Source organism: Suncus etruscus, chromosome 2 (genome assembly GCF_024139225.1).
Source record: "Suncus etruscus isolate mSunEtr1 chromosome 2, mSunEtr1.pri.cur, whole genome shotgun sequence".
NCBI classification, from domain to species: domain Eukaryota; kingdom Metazoa; phylum Chordata; class Mammalia; order Eulipotyphla; family Soricidae; genus Suncus; species Suncus etruscus.
The window spans coordinates 13,354,694-13,371,629 of NC_064849.1; the positions used below are offsets into that span (position 1 = coordinate 13,354,694).

The window sequence follows — 16,936 nt, forward strand, 5'->3', positions numbered from 1 at the left end:
CGGAATGGTCCTTTAGTCAGGGCCCAAGGGGAGGATGTACGGTGAGCCTCCAGGAACACCCACCAAAAGTTCTAAAGACAGTCCTTGAAACTAATAAGGTTTCAGAGCCAATTATGTAAAATGCTTGCCTTGCATGTAGCTTAACCAGGTTTGATCCTCAGCATCCCATATGATCCCCTGAGCATATCCTCGAATAGTTTTCGAATGCAAAACAAGGTTTAATCCCTGAATTTAACAGATTGTAGCCCCAAAACAAAGAAACAACAAAAAAGTGAATTTTAAATGTTTCTTTTTCTAGTATTTTTGGGCTACTTTATTTTATTAGCAATGCTTAGGGCTTACTCTGAGCTCTGTGCTGGGAATCTGGCACTCCTGGCAATACTCAGGACCAGAATCAGGTATAAAAACTAGATTGTCTTAAAGCAAAGCAAACAACCTATTGACTGTTACTTTTGCTCTGGTCCTGACACAAACATTTTGTTAAAAACAAAACATCTTGTCACAAATACAATAGGGTATGGTCCTCTCCCCCCAAAAAAATCACCTTTATTAACTTTTGTTTTATTTTCTTTTGGGGCCACATCCACTGATGCTCAAGGCTTAATCCTGGCTCTGTACTCAGGAATTGCTCCTGGGAGTGCTCAGGAAAGCATATGGGATGCTGGGAAATTATTAGAACAGTAGTCAAAGACTATCAGATAAGCTAACATATTATAAATTCTTTTTTTTTTGTTTTGTTTTTCGGGCCACACCCGTTTGATGCTCAGGGGTTACTCCTGGCTAAGGGCTCAGAAATTGCCCCTGGCTTGGGGGGACCATATGGGACGCCGGGGGATCAAATCGCAGTCCTTCCTTGCCTAGCGCTTGCAAAGCAGACTCCTTACCTCTAGCGCCATCACTATATAATCTCCTCAGCACACAACCAGGAATTGTGTGCTGAATACTAGCAGATGTAGACTCAAACCCTCTGCCCCCCAAAAAGATTAAATAGTGACTAATGGGTAATTAGGTGACAAAAAAGAAAATATAAGAAAACTCCTTTTTATCTTGGAATAAAGAAGAGTTTTCTAACTCCCTCTTTACACCAGAATTCATAGAAATACAAAACAAAACAAAATAAAATTTGGTTTGTTAAAAAGCACCATGAGAAAAATCAAAAGGCAAATGAAACCATCACATACCACAGTCAAATGATCCTGAATATTTAAAGATTTTCCAGAAGTCAATGAGAAAGTCCTACAATCCAACAGGAAAGTGAGATGAGTGCACAGGAGAGGAAGTGAACAGCCCTTAATCATGTTAATCTTAAAAATCTAGAGACGAGGAATAAGAGAGATAGTACAATGAGTAGGGCACTTTTGCACAAGACAGACTCAACTTCAATCCCCAGCACCACAAGGGGTCCCACAGTTTATTGAATTGTCAATAAACTGACAAATTTACAAACCATAGAAGCTGAGACAAGACCAGGTGACTATAACAACGTTATCTTGTAAGTGAGGGAGAGAAATCCAGAATTGGTTTCATCTGCTGTGTTCAACTCATCATGGGAAAACTGAGGGGTTTACAATATCACTGGGACTGTATCAACCCAGGTGACAGTGCTTTGAAGGGACATGGCCTGCATGTCCATCTGTTGGGAGTGCTTGAGGGCCCTGGGTAGTTCTTCTGACTATTGACATGGTGGTTGTGCATAGCCACGACACAGTTGCCTAGCTAGTGAGCTAAGCTTTGGAGCTCCAAGAAAAGGCTTTGGAGTGTTTGCTGCAATTGGCACCAGTTTGGATAGGTGGATGGGATGCCTTCCTGAGCAGGTCCTCTCTATAACTAGATTTTGTGTTTTGTGAAGTTCCTGTTCTATCCCAACCTGGGGCCCTTACTTGCTGCCTCTGCTCATGGCCTGGCAGTAGAAACTGAGGCTTTGGGGGAAATTTCTGCTCTTTGAAGTTCTTGGTCTGAACTTCCAAAAGTTCTTGTTTCCCGGACTACAACCTCGGAAAGAATTAAGGCTGATCTGTAAGAAGAAATCCTTCTGTTTGTTTTGCTCTTGGTTTGTTTTGGGGCCAAACCTGGGGGTGCTCAGTGCTTACTTCTAGCTCTGTGATCAGGGATCATTCCTGGTGGTTCTTGGGGGACCATATGTGGTGCAGAGGATTAAACCCAGGTAGGCAGCATGCAAAGGAAATTCATTACTTGCTTTTACTGTTTCTCTGACCCCAGCAATCTTTTAAATATCATTAAAATATCATTTTAAATATCATTTAGAGAACATGAAAAGCTTGCTCCCCTTTTTTCTTCTAGGACACTGAGGAGACTGCTGTCTGACTGTGGTGGCAGAACTAGTTTTCATGCATCTTCCCGTTCGATCCACAACTCACAGAACACTCTCCTCCTGTCTGTAACCCCATGAAAGATTTAAGCTGTTGTAGCTTAAATCTGGTCTGTGATCAGACTAGAGCCTGATCACACAGGCCAGCAATAATCTAAAGTTCCTGAAAAACCTTAACCATGGAACTACCCTGGAGGAGAGTGGGTAGAAATCCCTCCCCCTTCTCAATCCAGACTTTTTTAGAGTGCTTAACTTCCTGGCATTCTCCAACAGCAACACCTCAAGTCTCTGACCAGTGCAGTACTAAAACTCCAGCCATCCAGATATATGTACTCAATATCAGTATAAACAAAGCAGCAGACATACAGTATCCAGGGTAAGAAAACTGGGACTATTCCCTAGATCTAGTAATCTTAGCAGTGAGACCTGTACATTGTATACCAACTCACAGATATTAATATGCGACTTCACATAAATGAAGAAACAGGAACATAAGGTATAAATATATAAATATAAAAATATAAAATATAAATAAATATACAAATTATAAAAAATAGAAACCCATGGGTTGGTGAGACTGACCCCAGATTAAGAGATTAACCTAAGAGAAAGTTACAAGAGGTTCTGAAAGCAACTTCTCCGTTGAGCTTTGGCTGGGCTCTGATCATCCATCTTTTCCATCTTCTGTGGTGGCTGTTGGGGTCTCCTTGATAAGCTGCTGCAGGTCAGGGGACTGTGGTCCTGGCAAAAAGTGCCTCCAATGAAGGAAAGATGGTAGCCTTCGGCATCTATGATGCTTCCCAGAGTCTTCAGCTCTCTTCCCTTCATTGCCTGATTCTGTTCCATCTGAGGGGGCTTCTGCTACCATTGGTGGTGGGGTAACTGAGTGAGGCCCGGGGATGCATCGGCAGAACCTACGTTGATTGGGGGCATATTTGTTACCTTTCACTGGCATTCCGTCAGGTCCAGATACATTAGCACCTTTGGACCCCTCTCTTCTTTCACATCAAACTCCACAGTCTCCCCATCTCCAACACTACACAGAAGCTTCCTGGAATTGTTTCTCTTAATATCTGTCCAATGAACAAAGACATCTTCCTTGGTGTCATTTCTATTGATAAATCCACAACCATTCCAAACATGGAACCATTTGACAGCACCCAGGACTTGGGTTGCCAGCACCAGTTTGTCCACCTGTGCTTGAAGGCCAGGGGTTTCTGTGGCTAAGCCATTTTCAGACTCTCAATCTGCAGAGATGGTAGCTGGTTCATCATCCTTGGTGGGAGATGGGAGTCTCTCTGATTTAATGACAGTATTTAACAATAAATTATCAGCCCTGGAAAGGCCTTTATATCAAGAATTCATCACCACAGGGAAGGCACCCTTCACTACTTGGGGCATATGTGTAGAAAAATCAATAGGGAGCCTGACATGTAAAGTCCAGATGGAGAAATGCAGGTAGATGGACTAGAGAAATATGAAGTCAATCAGAACAGGAGCATGTGCACCGATTTTCCAGTGAAAGGCATAGCACATTCAGTCCAGCTTGAGTGGGCTGTCATGGTGATAATCCACCAGAGAGTCAAGTCATTCGCAATCTTTGCAGACTTCTAGGATCTCTGAGTCCTGTGTCACTAAGAGGGTTGGGGGAGATGGCTAAAATGGTTAGAGGCTATTCTTTGCATTTGGGAGCATAGAGTTTGGTCCCTGATATCACACATTCCCCCAGCACCATCAGGATAAACCTCAAAGTACAGTCAGGAAGAGTAGTTGAGTGTCACTGGCTATAATTCAAAACAACCCTAAAAGGTCATAAGAAGACCCAGAGATAACTCAGTGGTGAAAATGTAAGCATGAAATTGTACATCAGGTGCCATATGCATGAAGCATGGTCCCCAGAAAGTCTGGTGTCTGGGCCCCCTGGTGATACACCATCACTGAGTGAATTGAGTCATGGAGCACCACTTTGAGATGGAATTGAACACTACAATTAAATTCTGTAAGCAACCAGGGGTGAATCCATGCAGAATGTGTGTGTGAACGCACTTGTAATAGCCAGCAAACACTACAAGCAGAACACATGCCATTCTAAGAGAATCCGGCTTCCTGGCAAGCACATGTGAAACATCACAACTAGAGTGTGTGATCCCTGACAAGCATTGCAGTCAAGTGTGTGTCAATCTCATTCAGAGACTCCCAGTTATTACCAAAATTAAACAGGTGAGCATCACAATCAATTTCGTGTTTTACTCGAGTCTTGCAACAATAGCAAAGGGAGGGAAAGAGGAAAAGAAGAATGAGATAGAGATGAATACAGAATACACATTTATTGGCATATATGTATATAAATCCAACAATATGACCTTAGAAATATATAAACAATTATTAATAGACTAGGGAGTGACATTGAGACTGGGGAAGTAGCTCATTGGTAGAGCACAACATGGTTCCCTAAATATTAATGAGTGTAACCCCAAATCAAACAAAACAAGGTGAAAAGAGAAATTAATAGCAATAGTATCATAATTGAGAAGTTTTAATCTCCCTTTCCCCATATACACTTAGACTAACCAGAGAGAGAACAAGATACAGCAGTCTTAATCATAAATTAGAAATTTTCTTCACCTCAAAAAGTTAAATATAAATTCATCAGGTGCATGCGTAACATTCACAAAGACTGTGTACTGATACACAACATAACTTTGAATTGTATTATGATAATTAAAAGCATACCAGGTATTTTTATGACAAAAACATTCTAAAAATAATTCAACCACATGAAGTATGACTGAGCAACATACTACTTAACAACCACTGGGTTAGTAAAGACATCAAAGTATTTAAAAAATAGTGGGGGCCAAAGAAGTAGCACAACAGGTCGGGCACTTGCTTGCATGTATTGGACCTAGATTTGATCATTGATAACACATAAAATATCCTGAAGTCTAAAAAAGTTATCCTTGAGCACAGAGTTAAGAGTCAGCCCTGAGCATTTCAGGTATGGTCCCTACAAAGAACAACCTTTTAAAATCAATCAGTCAATGAATAAACATAGTGGGACCAGAGTGATAGCTCAACAAGTTAAACACATGTTTGCATATAGGAGACTTGGGTTTGATCTCTGTTAACAAGGTCCACTGAGAAATGCCAGGAGTAATTTCCAAACACAGAACCAGGAGCAATTCCTGAGAAATTCTGTGTGGCCTCCAAGCAAACAAATTAATTAAAAAGAAAAAAAACAAAACAAAACAAAAAAAACTTCAGGACTAGATCACTTTATCAGTGAGATTTAGCAAATCTTCAAAGAACTTATTATTTTTTTATTTTTATTTTTAGTTTTGGGTCACACCCGGCAACACTCAGGGATTACTCCTGGCTCTACGCTCAGAAATCGCCCCTGGCAGGCTCGGGAGACCATATAGGATGCCAGGATTCGAACCATCGTCCTTCTGCATGCAAGGCAAACGCCTTACCTCCATGCTATCTCTCCAGCCCCATCTTCAAAGAACTTATACCTATTCTTCTCAAACTCTTTAGAAAAATAAGAAGAGGGCCGGAGAGACTGTAGGAGGTAAGGCGTTTGCCTTGCATGCAGAAGGACAGTGGTTCAAATCCTGGCATCCCATATGGTCCCCTGAGCCTGCCAGGAGCAATTTCTGGGCATAGAGCCAGGAGTAACCCCTGAGTGCTGCCAGGTGTGACCCCCAAAAAAAAGAAAAATAAGAAGAGGGGATTCTTCTAAATATGTTTTATTAGGGCAATATTACCCTGCTACTAAAACCAGACAAAGCTGTTTAAAAAAGGAAAAGAAGGGGCCAGAGAGATAGTGCAGCGGTAGGGCGTTTGCCTTAGACACTGAAGGATGGTGGTTCAAATCCCGGCATCCCATATGGTCCCCTGAGCCTGCCAGGAGCAAATTCTGAGCGTAGAGCCAGGAGTAACCCCTGAGCGGGGCTGGGTGTGATCCAAAAACGAAAGGAAGGAAGGAAGGAAGGGAGGGAGGGAGGGAGGGAGGGAGGGAGGGAGGGAGGGAGGGAGGGAGGGAGGGAGGAAGGGAGGGAGGGAGGGAGGGAGGGAGGAAGGAAGGAAGGGAGGGAGGATGAATAAATGAATGAATTAAAGAAAGAAAATGCCAAATCAATTCTCTACAGAAATAGAAGTGAATGTTCTCAACAGGTTACTAGAAAATTGAATTCAGCAATTTACCAAAGGATTATACATCATATCAAAATGGAGTTTATTCTAGGGATGGTTTAACATAAGCAAATCAATTGATGTAATATGCTACATCAACTAAAAAAAAGGACAAAAATATATTTTCAATAGATACTCATAGAACATTGGCAAGATTCAGCATCCATTTATGATTTTTGCAAAGCTCTTAAGAAAAGAACAGTTGAAGGGCTACCTCATCATAAGAAAAGCTATAGGCAAAAAAAATTAATCCCTGTCCTCAGAGCTCATGATAAAACCTGAAGTGTCGTCAGGCTTTTCCCAAAAACAAAAACAAAACAAATAACTACAGTTGCATTAATTAGTATATGCAAAAATTTAATGATTTAAAAAATTTAATTAAGAAAACAGCATTATTTACCATCATATCAAAAAGAGTAAAATTCTGGGACTAGAGTGATAACATAGCGGGTATGGCATTTACCTCGCACACATCCAACCTGGGTTCAATTTTTGGTATCCCATATGGTTCCCCAAGCCTGCTAGGAATTATTTTTCAGTGCAGAGCCAGGACTAACCCCTGAAAGCAGCTGGGAATGGCCCAAAAATAACAGAGTAAAATATTTAGGATAATGAGTCCAGAGTGATAGTAAAGCAGCAGGTCAAGCATTTGCCTCATATGCAGCTAATGTAAATTTGATCCCAGGCATCTAGTATGGTCCTCTGAACCGCCTCCCCATCAGAAGTTATTTATGCATATAGAACAATGAGCAAGTCCTGAGCACTGTTAGGTGTGACTCTCCCCTCTAAAAAAAGCTTTTGGGACCGAAGAGATAGTACAGCAGGTAGAGTGCTTGTTTTGCACAGGGTCAACCAAGGTTCAATCCCAGGAACCTCAAATCTTCTCTGAGCACAGAGCCAAGAGTAAGCCTTAAGCAGCACTGCATGTACCTACCCCAATCCCAAAACAAAACAAAACAAAAAAATAGAATTTAATAGAAATCCTTATCAAATGCAATATGTTTAATGATATTTTTTGTTTGGGGCCATGTAGAATTAATTAATAGAGGCCCTTTGGATGGACTTGGATGGGGGTGGATGGTGAATGAGGCCTTTCTCCTCCAGCCCAAGAACACGTGGCTCCAACTTCCTCCAGCCATCAGGTCAGCAGGTTTAGGTAGAGGCGAGGAAATCATCCACAAACAGGTTCCAAGAAATATCAGCTTTATTCATGCCCTAGCCACCACATGTGTGGCCTATCATGGGCACCATTTGCTGTTTAAAATATTAAGGAGGCCCTTTGGATGTGCTTGGATGGTGGTGGATAGTGATAGAGTCCTTTCTTCTCCAACTCAGGACCACATGGCTCCAATCCCTCCAGCCGGCGGGTCAGCAGGTTCAGGATAGCGGTGGGTAGAAAAGTCACATGCAGTCAGGCTTCCAGAGAGATCATCTTTATTTATGCCCTAGCCAACATGTGTGGCCTATATCATAACCATTATGCTGGATTTCTATTCAGTCCTGCATTGTACCTGGTCCCTCACAGATCTCCTGCTTCCTCCTCCATCCTGCATCCATGCAAATTCCGCTTTGCCCCTGAGTCCAAACCTTTTGTAACCTCTCCTCCCAGAAATGAGAGGGTCTTTCTTATAGGTAAGCTTATACAAAGAATGAGAGGTGGGGTTATAGGGCCATACATGATATTACTTTGGGCTGTTCCTATCTCAATTCTGGGAGGTTGCTCCATGCAATATTTGGGGTATGAAACAGTGCTGGGGATCAAACTTAGGGTTCTTGTAGGCAAAACATGCACTCTAATTCTTTGAGCTATGACACCAATCCTCCAATGTGGTTTTTAGGACACATCTAGCAGTGAACTGTAATATATCTTTTGTCATTCAATTTGTTTTTGTTTTAATATTATAGTTTATTATTTTAGTTTATATAGGGTCTGTTTGAGCCATTCTATGTTTGAAATTTAAATGTCTATTTCAATTATATTTTTTTAATAAAATAATACAGAAATCCACTAAGGTGAGGCCGGAAAGATAGCACAGCAGTAAGGCATTTGCCTTAGATGCAGAAGGATGGTGGTTCGAATCCCAGCATCCCATGTGGTCCCCTGAGCCTGTCAGGAGCCATTTCTGAGCATAGAGCCAGGAGTAACTCCTGAGCGCTGCTGGGTTTGACCCAAAAACAAACAAAAAAATCCTCTAAGGTATGGGGCTGGAAAAATAGTAGAGATTAAGAAGGCATGCTTGCCTTGCTTATAAATGACCTAGACTCAATTCCCAGAATAGCATATGATTCTCTGAATCTCACCAGTTTTTCTTGAGCACAGAAACCCCTGAGCAACTCCTGATGTGACCCCAAAATAAAAACAAGACATAAAATGATGAAGTTAAAAAAGACCTCAAATAACTAAAGCAACCCTAAGAAGAAGAAAAATGAAGATATATGATTGCCTGACTTCGACCCAAAACCAAAATGACAGTAACTAAAACTGTATGGTATTGGAATAAAATTAAGACACAAGTTAAGGACCCAGAAATGAATCTAGTGCCTAGAAATACAGCCACACATGTAGCAGCACTTAGTCTATGGTAAGCAAGCAATGATTGAGTACTGGCAAAAGAGCAATCTCTGAAAAATATGATGTTTGGAAAACTGAAAAGACACGCAAAAAAAGAACAAACTGGATTTCTCCTTAGCTCCATGCACAATAATAAACTCAAAATGAAATAAATACTTTGATGTAAGATACAAAATTATAAAATACATAGAAGATTGTTGAAAAACATATTAATTATAAAGTCCTAGATGGTGGTAAAATCGAGGGATGGAGAGAGAAGCTTTTCTATGCTGGCAGGGCCATGTGCCTCCAACCTCCTCCAGCTGGCGGTCTCAGGGTGGCGGTGAGGAAATCATTCACAGGCAGTCAGGTTTCAGAAGACATCAACTTTATTCAGACCCTAGCCACCATGTGTGGCTCCCAAGCTTTTAACCTTTTAAGCAGGTTCTTTTCAGCTGCCCTGACAGCTGCCTATTTCTGCCAGTCACTTCTCTTGCTGAATCCTCTCTCTCCCCAACCTCCCTCTCAATCAATTTCCTCCAATCTATCTTCCTGGTGAGCAAAACAGGAAGCCAAAGACCCTTCCCACATGTGGGCAGGTCTGCCTCTCAATATAAGCAAAACAGGAAATTGGGAGAGGGAAGTAACAAAAGATAACATGATAGTGATACATTCCATAATATTAGTATTAGAGATATTTTAACAATATCTTAGCTGAATTTAAAAGCAAAAATAAGCAAATAGGCTATAATTAAAAAGCTTTTAAACAGGATAGGGAGATAGCTCAAAAAAATTGGAGCTCATGGTTTTCAAAACGTGTTTAAACATTTAACTTTATCCTGTGAAATAAAAAAATGCAAGTTAAAAGTTAAGAGAATAAAAATGCACATATATATCATAACTGAAGTACACTCTGTCATTGATTCTATATCAGAGAATACACTGTATTATGGAGAAGTAGGCTCATTACTAGATTGGAGAGGAGATTACTTGATGGACAAATGTTTGGAAAACTTTTGATCCAAGAATTCCACTTCCAGAAGTTTATCTACAGAGACACTTTCATATTTATAAAATAAAATATCTTCCACCTTATTCATTGTTGCATTTTTGAGACTAATAACTTACTGGAAATAACCATGATGTCTGTCCCTATAAAAAAATACTAACCAAATAAACTCTACTCTGATTCATCTATACAGTCAATTACAGTAGTTACCCTTATTTGGTGGTTTCCCTTTCCAAAATTTCACTTACCCTTAGGTCAACCTCAGTCCAAAAACATTATGTACAATGACATGTTTTGAGAAAGAAGGAACATTTACAGAAATTTTTTGTCTCTGTAGGTAAACATAAAGAGGCTAAAATTAGAAAGTGATATTTATTTGCGGAAGGGTTAGCTTCTAAAATTTTGGAGCTCAAACTTAAGTAATCAGCCTTTATTTAAGGAGATTTAAAAGTAGAAAAGACATGTACTTCTAAAATGGGCAAAATCATGCAATTTCCCATGACTAAGATAGAACTAAAAGATGTCATGGTAAGTGAAGTCAATCAGAAGGAAAGGAATCATTACAGATTATTTCTCTCATTTGTGGAATTTAAAGATACATGATAAGGAAGTAAATAAGAACCTAAGGCAACACAATGGGAGACTGAGCCACACAACTGAGATGTACAGAACTGAAAGGATGGGCCTATGGAACTTTGGTGGTGTGAAGTGAGTATGCTGTTGATGCGTGTTATTGGACTGATACACACATTAAACTATCACTAAGAGTTTTGTAAATCACAGTATCTCAAATAAGATAAATATTAATAATAAATAAGTATACTATAAAGCTGTAATAAAAAGTAAAATAAGAAATTGTAGAAAAAGGCTAAAATCATAAAAACCAATATTGGTATTGGGCTTGGATGGTGATGGATGGAGATGGAGGGTGAGAGGTCTTTCTCCTCCAGCCCAGGACACGTGTCTCTGCCCCCTCTCCATCCAGTGGTCTGCAATTTCAATTAGCCACGAGGAAATCATCCACAGACAGGTTCCAAGAGATATCAACTTTAGTCATGTCCTAGCCACCACATGTGTGGCCCATAAACCTTTTACACTGGATCTCTACTCAGCCCTGAATTGTACCTTGTATTTCAGCCATCTCTCCTCCTTCTGCTTCTCTCCTCCATCATCTCCTCCCGTCCTCCATAATCCTCATCCATCTCCACTTGGCCTTCCGGCCAAACCTTTTGTAACCCCTCAAAGACCCTGTCCAGAAATGGGCAGGTCTTTCTTGTAGGTAAGGTTACACAGGAAGAATGGGGGATGGGGTTACAGTTATAAATTACATTTTATTATATTTTGCTATAGCTGACTTGGTCTGGATACATTAGAGAATTTCTCTGAATTCTCTCAGAAAAGTGTGTACACAGGGTTGGCAAATTATGAATGACAGGATCCATAGCAGTTGTGTAGGAGAACAGTACTTTGATTTATTAAACATATTGGGGGTATATGGGGTTTATATGCAGAATTTTTGCCAGTCAGTTTTTTTATGGTCTGTAATAAAGCTCACATTTGTTTCTTTGCAAAGTAAAACATATTTCTCTAGTTAACAGAAGCTTTACTAGTATACACTGATGTTTGATCTTTACAAAGTTCATCAAAAAGACTGTGTTTAGTTGAAATCTAGTACTTGACAGTTGGTAGTTTGTTTGGTTTTGTGTATGTTATTTAAAGTTTACTTTTTCTTTTTTCTTTTTGGGCCAGACCTGTTGCAGATGGCTTCTGTCCTACAGCCATCCGTGGGATTCCAATGAATCCATTTCAGGGAGAGTGGGTTACATGGGCGGCGAAATCTGAAATATGAAAAAAATGAAACTACACACAAGTATGTGGGGCCAACATATCTTCTGGCAGGAGTGTGGCAAGTTTAATTTTTTTCCAAACAGGGCGTTTTCTAGGGGGTAAGCCAGTCACAGGTGCAGAGAAGTATGTTTACAATCACAAAGCAAAGTTTAACAACACTTTAACATATGGGCCTGAGCTGTAACAATTCTGAGTTGCAAAAGAAAAGGTCACAGACAGCTTTTAATAACCAACCTCAAATGCAAAACTAGGGAAACTAAGAAGTAGAAAAAAATCTAGGAACATGATCCCAACCAAGGTGAACTCTATTGTTTTAGAGAGGTCAGGGAGGGGGCCAAATACCCCTAAGTGCAGCTTCCATTTTCTGAGAAGAGTCAATTATCCAGACACTGAGGCTACAAGGACATGAGAGAAAAAAATATTGTCTTTTGATTTTAGTGCTAAGTATTATCCAGAAAAGGGGTTCTCTTAGTAATCTTTGGTGCTGGGATTTTTGAAAAGAATTTGATTGAGGCCATATTTTTGCCTGAGAATTTACAAAGGAAAGATAGTCAAAGAATGACAGAAAATAATACCAAGCATGGACTTATCTTTGGTAAATCCTCAACTATCCATGCAGTGGAAAAGGCGTCCACAGAGGGCCTTTTGAGGAAATCCGTGGGGCCTATTTCAGCTTTCCACACCAGGGAAATCTAGGGATACATTTGGTGTACTGAGTTCTCCTAAAATGGAGATGTTTTTGCATGCCGTGGCACATACCCTGTGACACTCAAGGATTACTACTGGTTAAGCGCTTAGAAATCACTCCTGGCTCAGGGACCATCCAACGTCTCTCCTGGATCAGACGCGTGCAAGGCAAACGTCCTACCATTATGCTATCACTTTAGCCCCTAAAGTTTACTTTTTATTTATTTTTATTTTATTTCAGTTTGGGGGCCACACCTAGTGTATTCAGGATTTACTTGTGGCTTTGTGCTCAAGAATTACACTCCTGGTGGGGTTTGTAGGACCATTTGGAATCAAACCTGTGTCAGCCTCCTGCAAGACAAGTGTCTTATTCACTGGACTATCTCTCTGTTCCCTAAAATTTACTTATTAAAAGTAACATTTGTGAAGCTGCTGGTAATATAGTGTGTAGGGCATTTGATTTGTATGCTAGTATCTCATGTGGTCCTCTGAACCCACTAGGAGTAATCCCTGAGCATTTCCAGGTGTAGTCACAAAACACAAAATTAAATTAGATAAAAATAAACAAAGAGTAACTTTTGTTGAATTTAGTGAGATGGAGTCTTGGACATAAGATAATGTGTTAGTTCAACCAGCCTGAATATCCTGTTTTACATTTTCTTACAGCAGACATAATTGTTCTCTTTTATTACTACTCATTGATTTTAGTGATGAATTTTATCGTAAAAATAACAAAATTCAATCATGTACATTTGAAAAGGATGTATGGATTGGATAGCATGCCATCTGGCTAGCAGAATGATGGTTGAGTGGTTTTACAAAATGGAAGCACTAGGATAGAGCTAATACAATAAATATGGAGATTGTCTTACACACAGCTGACTTGAGTTTGATCCCCAGAATCCTATATGATCCCCTGAATACAGCAGCAGTGATCCTGGAATGCAGTGCCAGGCATATGCTGGGGTTGCCCCTGGGTGTGACAGCAAACTTGGACAGAAAGCCAATTTTACTAAACTGTAAAACTTTCTATCTTTCTTTCCTTTAAAAAAGTAAGGAATAAGAATATGGGAGGTAGGACAAAAATGGAGGTGTAGGGAGGATAAATTGGTGATGGGAACCCCCCTGATTTTATGTAAATATGTACCTAAAATATTATTGTCAACAATATGTAAGCCACTATGATCAAAATAAAAATTATATTAAAAAAAAGTAAGGAATACTCCTTGCTTCCCAGAACATGTTCTAGTTCCCAGAACATCTGTTTAAACCAAACTGGATTAAAACATTTGCCTTTCTCTTTTGCCCTAAATTATTTTTAACGGTTGTAAATTATCAAAGACAATTTGGAAAGCACATAAAAGTTGGAAGAAGAAATGTCACCCATAAAACCATTACAAGAGTACTTTTGACCAGAAAGATATCACAAAGGTTAAGACACTTGCTTAACATGTGGCCATCATGGGCCTGGTTTTAATCCCGGCACTGCATCTGATATCCTGAGCACCACTAGGAATGACCCCTGAAGCACAGATCCAAGAGTAACCTCTCCTGAGCACTGCCAGGTATAGCCCAAATTCTGGCCCCTCAAAACTGAATGGTATGTTTCTGTATTTTTTATGTTCTTAATTAAGCCCAAAGCTGACTCGGAAGGGCACACATAGGCTTAGAGCTGCGAATGGGAGAATAGGAAAGCTTGGTAGTTTACAAAGCTTATCAAGAAGAATGCTAAGAGGCTGCAATCTTTGAGTTTAGTGTGGATCAAGCATAGTTTTCTGCAACAGATTAGCTTGGAAAGCATCAGAGGATTTCCTGCCATGGATTTATCTCCCCAGAGAAAAGCTAGGTCATGACAGTTTTACAAGCAATAAGAATTCTGATTTTTTTTTTTTTTGTCTTTTAGGTTTGGGCCACACCCAGCAGCACTCAGAGGTTAATCTTGGCTCTGTACTCAGAAATCACTCCTGGCAGACTGGAGGACATATGGGATGTCAGGAATCCAACTGGGTCCAACCTAGAATAGCCGGGTGCAGGGCAAATGCCCTTTTGTTATTTGGCCCCAAGATTTCTGAGTTTTAAAGATGATTAGTAACAGGTCTTTCCCAGTCTTTTATTGGTGATTGATTTTTAATCCATAATATGAGGCCATTCCTGAAGCAGTGCTTTGTCACTTAGGCTGCATCCTTGACCCAAATATATCTTTAAATTTTTTGTGTGTTTATGTGTCTGTAATTTAGATATTCAAAGATAAACAAATAATTTTGTTTAGTTTTTCTTTTGAGTCATATGGGAGGTTCTCAGGGATCTATTTCAACCATATTGGTGTTTTTTAGGGGGTGTATCACTTCTGCAATGCTCAGGGGATCATGCAATTCTAGGGAACAAGCCTATATGTAAAGAATGGTTAAGACCACTGAGCTCTTTCTCCAGCTGGAAAAGTGAAGAAATCTTAAGCATTTACACTTGTAGCCACCATTCAAGAAGGTTCCTTAGGCTCTTTCCAGGTTGGTATCCATAGCCTGCCTCTCCAGGTCTCACAAAAGTATATGGGGGACTGTGTGGTGTCAGGGTTGGAACCTAGGGCTCTCATGTGAAATCACATGCTCTAGTGTTTCGAGTTATCTCATGAGCACCTCTTTTCTTGTTTTTGATCGACTAGGATAGTTCTGAGGAGTACTGGTGAGGATTTTATAAAATAAAACTTAAGTAGGAATTAGAATATTTTTCTCATGAGTAGATTGGGTCTATACTGTTTGGGAGAAGACTAAACAAAAAGTATAATTTGTAGTATGTAACCAATGATAATACTATTTACATGATTTATCACTATTGATGACAGCATGGGCCACATGGTTGAATCATGAGTCTTGCACCATAAAATTGTTATCTTCCTTCCCACACTGTTGTCTCTGTGAGGAAGTCACCATCACAGCCCATTTCTTGTATTGGAGGCTGAAGATTAAAACTTCTGGAGGGGATTAACTACCCAGAACTTATCGAGGTGGATTGAAATAGTCACCAATGTAAACAGAAGATTGTTAAACAAATTATTTAAGCCCAAAGGTTTAAACTCAGAGAGACAGTATCATATTATTCTGAGTATACTGATTTCACCTTCTGAAGTTTCTGTCTCCATTATACAGTTTGTGTGAAGTACAAGATTCTTCTAATTGACATTAAAGGAGTTGCCAAGTTATAAGGAAAAGGAAGAACATAATTTATAATATGAAGTGATCTCTTATTCTGTGGTCAGATGTTATCTTTTGTGAGAAAAGAGGAAGAAATGAGAGCACAACGATTTCTGTCCACTGAAGAGAAAGTTTCTGTACACATGAAAATCAGGCTATGATAACTTCTGTTTCCTTTCTCCAGCAACTAGCATGATATCAAAAGGGGTTTGTCCTTAGTTCACAGCATCTACACAGTTAAGTTTTTTCCCCGCTTCATTTGCTGATTTTTAGCTCTGCTTTGCTGACTCAGGATTTTCCCAGTGCAGAAGTATTTCTCACAAGCTGAAGGACAGCAGGGTAGTTCTTTTTTCTTTTTCTTTTGGCATGGGGATCCCCATTGTTGCTGGGTCACAGAACTCACTTGGAAGAGCCTTGGAGGCCAGGTGGTGTTGGGAATCTAACCTGACATGGACTTCTTTTTAGCTATCTTCCTGGCCCACAGAATTTTTCCTGCAAGTCACACCTGTGAGGAAGATTATCTCGTGTTTATTTTTCATTTATTCCCTACTTACATAGAACAGGCAGCGTCCTGATAGTATTTAATTCATATTATTGCTCAAATTGTCCAAGTCTTGACCAGGGATGCATCTTCAAGATAGCTCCTGACCCCCAACTTTTCTGGAATATTTCTGTATATGTCCTTGCTTCTGGCATAGAGCCAGACAGATAGATCCAGCTTGTACTTTTCTGACCCCTGGTTACTTTTATTAGGAATAATAATAAATATCACTAATAATAATACAATGTCAATAATAATAATAATAATACAATACTGGTTACTATTATTAGGGATAATAATAGGAATAAGAATACAATATCACTAATAATAATCCAATAGGAATAAAAATACAATATTATAATACATATATAATAAAACTCATTACTAGAGAAGGCGATCCGCCTAGAACTCAAGGGCAGGGACACATAGAACAATCTCAGTTGTCAACACCCGAAGCGGTCGGCTCCCAACCCCCGCCCTGGGGAGCGACTGAGCGCGCAGGCTCTCCGAAGAGAACTACAACTCCCGGCATGCCTCGCGGCGCTCCGTGCGCATGCGCGTCCGGGGAGGGGGGGTGAGGTCACAGCCT

The 16,936-nt window shown here is 40.0% G+C and overlaps 1 protein-coding gene across 1 annotated transcript; it reads right to left on the reverse strand.

The window, feature by feature from the left end:
- Positions 1–2,993: 2,993 nt before the first annotated feature.
- On the reverse strand, positions 2,994–16,902 carry LOC126001615 (Y-box-binding protein 2-like). Its single transcript, XM_049768895.1, is given in 4 exon segments — positions 2,994–3,325; positions 3,328–3,546; positions 16,733–16,749; positions 16,868–16,902. Coding segments are annotated over 4 exon segments (603 nt in total).
- Positions 16,903–16,936: the final 34 nt, after the last annotated feature.